General features: G+C 42.1%; 1 protein-coding gene across 3 annotated transcripts in view; it reads right to left on the bottom strand.

The window, feature by feature from the left end:
• The window catches only part of pex7 (peroxisomal biogenesis factor 7), a 30,209-nt gene extending 24,125 nt beyond the window's left edge, over positions 1-6,084 (bottom strand). For 2 of the 3 annotated variants that reach the window (XM_056428455.1, XM_056428452.1), the window contains exons 1-6: positions 6,016-6,084; positions 5,118-5,299; positions 4,354-4,411; positions 3,918-4,068; positions 3,767-3,844; positions 3,578-3,686 (exon numbers count right to left, since the gene is read on the bottom strand). In XM_056428455.1, coding sequence (XP_056284430.1) covers positions 3,578-3,686; positions 3,767-3,844; positions 3,918-4,068; positions 4,354-4,411; positions 5,118-5,226 — 505 coding nt within the window. In that variant the 5' untranslated portion in view covers positions 5,227-5,299; positions 6,016-6,084. The remainder of the gene's footprint in view (positions 1-3,577; positions 3,687-3,766; positions 3,845-3,917; positions 4,069-4,353; positions 4,412-5,117; positions 5,300-6,015) is intronic. The other variant, XM_056428453.1, reaches the window with a different exon arrangement.
• Positions 6,085-6,309: the final 225 nt, after the last annotated feature.

Below are 6,309 nucleotides of genomic sequence, written 5' to 3' on the forward strand. Positions count from 1 at the left end.
ACTGTGTGTGTGTGACTGTGTGTGTGTGTGTGACTGTGTGTGTGTGTGTGACTGTGTGTGTGTGTGTGTGGCGGTGAACCTTTTGTCTGGAAGCCTGCTATCAATTATTTAACCAGACACTACCTATCATTGAACAAACACACATGTAATTAACTCTGTGTGTGTGTGTGTGTGTGTGTGTGTGTGTGTGTGTGTAAGGGGACAGGAGGTGGAGGCTCCTGTGATAAAGTAGAAGAGAGTTTATTCTGAGAGCGATTAAACTAATGAAACGTTGTTTGACTTCAGGAGGAAAGAATCAAAGAGAAGAAGAGAAAGAAGAGAAGAGAAGCGAAGAAGAGAAAGAAGAGAAGAGAGGAAAAGAGGAGAAGAGAAGAGAAAAGAAGAGATAAACGACTGAACTGGATTCAACTGAAGTGAAGCAGAAACAAGTCATTTGTTCTTCTGTTGCATCTCCGCAACAACAACAACAACAACAGCAGCAGCTCTGCTCTCAATTTGGCCAAAAATAAATCAGTTTGTGTCCTGAGGTTTGGATCCACACCCCAGTTACTCCTGACCACCAGGGGGCTCCTCTGGTTGTATAGAAGTCTATGCTTCATGTGTTGAAGCTGCATTCTCTCTCCTGACCACCAGGGGGCGGCTCCTCTGGTTGTATATAAGTCTATGCTTCATGTGTTGAAGCTGCATTCTCTCTCCTGACCACCAGGGGGAGACTCCTCTGGTTGTATAGAAGTCTATGCTTCATGTGTTAAAGCTGCATTCTCTCTCCTGACCACCTGGGGGCGACTCCTCTGGTTGTATATAAGTCTATGCTTCATGTGTTGAAGCTGCATTCTCTCTACTGACCACCAGGGGGAGACTCCTCTGGTTGTATAGAAGTCTATGCTTCATGTGTTAAAGCTGCATTCTCTCTCCTGACCACCTGGGGGCGACTCCTCTGGTTGTATAGAAGTCTCTGCTTCATGTGTTGAAGCTCATCACGGTTTCAGATTTAATGTTTAAAGACTCTCGGTAGACGTGGTTAACTTCTCATTTCTCTTTTAACCAAAAAGACAGTTTCACAATAAAAGCCTTCTGTGCGCGTTAACCCGTTCACAGCTGGGTTTTACTTCATGAAGTTCATGGAAACATTCTGATCACCTTAAAATGTATTTTGGTTTTTAAAAAACAAGATGGCTGCAGACAAAAAGGCATTTTTACACATTTATTATATTTTACTTTGACAGGATGTTAATTCAGTGGAAGATTTAACCGGAACATTCACTGTGGGTGATTCTCCACAGTGAATGTAATGTTGAGTTTACTCACAGCTGGGCAGAGACAGGGACGAGGAACGACGGAGTATATAATATATATTATATTATATATATAATATTATATATAGAATATAATATATATAATATTATATATATAATATAACATATATAATATTATATATATATAATATTACAAATATAGTATTATATATATAATAGTATATGTATATTATTATAAAATATAATATATATAATATAGTATATATAATATAATATATATAATATTATATATATAATATAGTATATATAATATAATATATGCTATATATAATATAGTATTAGTATATATAATATATATAATATAGTATATATAATATAGTATATCTCTTATATACACACGAGGATCTCCGTGTGGCTGAAACAGTTCTCGCCCTCAAAGGTCTCTGAGCCCCCGGAGCCACCGGGCTGAGCGCTGATTGAATCTCTGCTCTCAGAAACCAATTAACACAAACTCATTAGCGAGTAGAGCGCCGCGCTGAGAGCGAGCGCCGATCACCCCGACCACGAGCTCAAGCACAGGCTCCGCCCCCCTGATGAAGTTACAGGAGATAAACGCAGCGCTCCCTCGGGGCTGATCGACTTCACGCCCTACAGATCACTTCCTGGAGAGAGAGGAAGCTTCTCCACTTCACGCCCTACAGATCACTTCCTGGAGAGAGAGGAAGCGTCTCCACTTCACGCCCTACAGATCACTTCCTGGAGAGAGAGGAAGCTTCTCCACTTCACGCCCTACAGATCACTTCCTGGAGAGAGAGGAAGCTTCTCCACTTCACGCCCTACAGATCACTTCCTGGAGAGAGGCTTCTCCACTTCACGCCTACAGATCACTTCCTGGAGAGAGGCGTCTCCACTTCACGCCCTACAGATCACTTCCTGGAGAGAGAAGCTTCTCACTTCACGCCTACAGATCACTTCCTGAGAGAGAAGCTTCTCCACTTCACGCCCTACAGATCACTTCCTGGAGAGAGGAAGCTTCTCACTTCACGCCCTACAGATCACTTCCTGGAGAGAGGCGTCTCCACTTCACGCCCTACAGATCACTTCCTGGAGAGAGGCTTCTCACTTCACGCCCTACAGATCACTTCCTGGAGAGAGAGGAAGCTTCTCCACTTCACGCCCTACAGATCACTTCCTGGAGAGAGAGGAAGCTTCTCCACTTCACGCCCTACAGATCACTTCCTGGAGAGAGAGGAAGCTTCTCCACTTCACGCCCTACAGATCACTTCCTGGAGAGAGAGGAAGCTTCTCCACTTCACGCCGCGGCTTAGAGCCGCTTGAAGACGTCGGGTCAACCGCAAAGACGTAGAAGTTTCACAATAAAAGCCTTAAAGTCTGAAGGGTGAGTGATGTGTTTTCATCTTGACTCAGTTGGTTTTCGCTTCATGAAAGTTCATGAAAAATCTCCTAAAAATAGCTTTTGCAAAAAACAAGATGGCGACAGCGTAAAAAAATATATGTATATATATACATATATATGTGTATATATACACACATATTTATAATATACATATATGTATATATATACATATATGTGTATTTGTAGATATATATATGTATATATATATTACATACACATATATGTATATATATATGTGTATATATATATACATATATATATATATAATATATACTATATATACATATATGTATAAATATATACATATATGTATATATATACATATATGTATATATATATTACATACACATATATGTATATATATACATATATATATATGTGTATATATATACATATACGTATATAATATATACTATATATATATACATATATGTATAAATATATACATATATACACATATATATATACATATATGTATGTATAAATAATAAAAGACTCAGCTTTACTTAAAGAGCGTAAACATTGATTTTTGGAGGACCTTCAGGTCCTGAAGCTCAATGAGGAGTTCTAACATCCTGCAGCGCCACCTTGTGGCCAGATGACACAGGTGCTGCCACAACTTATTTATGACTCACCTCTATATTTACATCTTTAGTTTCCTGTTGGCAGCGTTTTGTGTTTTCCTTTTTCTCTTTCAGTTCAATCCTCTTTCATTTATGACTCTATAGTTCCACTTCAGAATGTTCCTCTGTATATCCACGTTTACGTTGTATCGTGTCATCTGATTTCCTTCAGCATTAAGAGTCACATCACAAGGTGGTGATCATCGTGTGGCGTTCAGGAGCCAGTTGGTGCTGTTCAGGCTCCTGAACGCCACACGAGCTAAAGGAGACGTGAATCTCACCTGAAGCCGAAGCAAAGCATCCTGGGATGTGAGGCGACCAGATGGTGCTGTAGATGACCCCTTCGTGACCCCTGAGCGTGGTCAGCGATTGGCTGAGAGCCGGGTCCCACTGGAGGAGCGAACACACACACACACACATTAAAAACACCGTCAAAGAAGAGAACCGTAACGAACAGACCCTGAACTCACCACTTTGGCCGTTTGGTCCCAGGAACCGGAGACGATGAGGTTCTCTCCTCTGGTCTGACTCCAGTCTACAGAGTACACCTGTGCACACACACACACACACACACGGTCACACACACACAGCATCCTCAGGCTCCGCCCCCAGGCGTCTCACCTCCTGCGTGTGCTCCTTGGCGACTCTCAGCGGAGCGCCGTGATTGGTCGTGTCCCACAGCTGCAGGCTGCCGTCTCCGCCGCCGGCGACCACAACGTGCTCGTTGGCTTCGCTCCACGCCACGTCGAACAGACCGTCACCCCACTCCCAGCTGACACACACACACACTTTATAATATATATATACATAGATATATATAGCTATATGTAAGACAAATATATATTGTTAAATAAATATATATATATATATGAGAAATATTGTTATTATTAAATATCAATATTGTATATATATATCTTTGTATTATATATATATATATATATACAAATATATTATATATATATAAATATATATTATTTTTTGTTATATATATAAAAATATATTTTAATATAAATATATATCCATATATAAAGAAATGAAACAAAGAGTACGTCCTCACCTTTGCACCACAGCGACTCCGTTCTCAGTCTCGTCGAGGACGAGCAGGGAGCCGCCGCCTGCACACACCGAGGGATACACACACCGAGGGTTACACACACCGAGGGATACACACACCGAGGGTTACACACACCGAGGGTTACACACACACCGAGGGATACACACACCGAGGGATACACACACCGAGGGATACACACACCGAGGGTTACACACACCGAGGGTTACACACACCGAGGGATACACACACCGAGGGATACACACACCGAGGGTTACACACACACCGAGGGATACACACACCGAGGGATACACACACCGAGGGATACACACATACCGAGGGTTACACACACCGAGGGTTACACACACCGAGGGTTACACACACACCGAGGGATACACACACCGAGGGATACACACACCGAGGGTTACACACACACCGAGGGATACACACACACCGAGGGATACACACACACCGAGGGATACACACACCGAGGGATACACACACCGAGGGATACACACACCGAGGGATACACACACCGAGGGATACACACACCGAGGGATACACACACCGAGGGATACACACACCGAGGGATACACACAGGGTTACACACACCGAGGGATACACACACACCGAGGGATACACACACACCGAGGGATACACACACCGAGGGATACACACACCGAGGGATACACACACCGAGGGTTACACACACACCGAGGCGTCATGTGACTCTCCGGCGTCATGTGACTCACCGGCGTCATGTGACTCACCGGCGATGCCGTAGTGCTGGTTGGCGGCGCAGGCCAGCCGGTGGGGGAGGAAGGGAGACGCCTCCACGGCGTAGCCGTGGCGGGCCGGGCAGCGGAACACCTTCTCCATGGGGGTCCGCCTGGGGCCAGCAGACGAGGACAGGAAGTGATGTCATCAACCACAACGCTTGATTGATGCAGCTCTGAGTCAACAGAGATCTGTTTTAATGTTTCATTTGAATTCAAATAACAAGCAACATTCATGCATGTTTTCATTATGAACACTCAGTGTTTTATCTCTGTCGGTTATTAAACTAATGAGTCAGTAAAAAGTATGTTTATCTCTTTTGTCCGACATAAAGTAATAATAGTAATAAAAAGTGATAAAGTGATACGGTAATAAAGTTCAAACAGTTATCAACAACAACAAAGAACATTTAGACAACACATCATTTATAAATTAAGAACTATAAAAAAAAACTACGTCTGTAAAACGTAAAGTTTTTAATAATATTCAGATTATTAACGCAAAAACATAAATCAAGGAATACATTGAGACGTATTCTTGTGACAGGTTAAGCTACCAGCTGGATATAAAGTCATATCAATGTATATTATTATCCAACAAGCTCCATCTGGGGCAATAAAGTGAAGAACATTCAGTTATCAATCAGTCGGATAATATATATTACACTGAAATGTACCATTATGCATAATGAGTCCTTTTACTTTGGGTATTTTAACTATATGGTGATGCTGATGCAACATTGTAAATGCAATACTTGTACATCTAACAGAGTATTTCTCCGCAGTGGTACTGAATAGAGGAGAGTACTTCTTCCACCATATAGAAGCTAAAGTACATTGAAAGTACACGTGTAACGTAAATAGTGACCACGTGACCCCATGAAACACTCACGCAGAGGAGAGGCGACGCGCTTCAGGGGTCTGGGAGGAAGGCGCGCTGGCTCCTCGCGGAGCTTCCACTTCCGTGTTGTGATCAGCTGACCCGGCACGCGACACGAGCAACAATAAATAATAATCATTTAATGAGACCATTTAAAAAATATGATAAACTCCTTTTGTTTTCCATTTATCTTAATTAAAAAAATAAAATCAAAAGATTTTATCGGTTTTTTATAGATTTTTTTCTCGGTTTTTTTAGACCGGAAACTCGTCACAGTTGGGTCTTGATCAGCGTAACCGGCGTCGC

The sequence above is a fragment of the Pseudoliparis swirei genome, chromosome 12, assembly GCF_029220125.1.
Source record: "Pseudoliparis swirei isolate HS2019 ecotype Mariana Trench chromosome 12, NWPU_hadal_v1, whole genome shotgun sequence".
Lineage (NCBI taxonomy): Eukaryota > Metazoa > Chordata > Actinopteri > Perciformes > Liparidae > Pseudoliparis > Pseudoliparis swirei.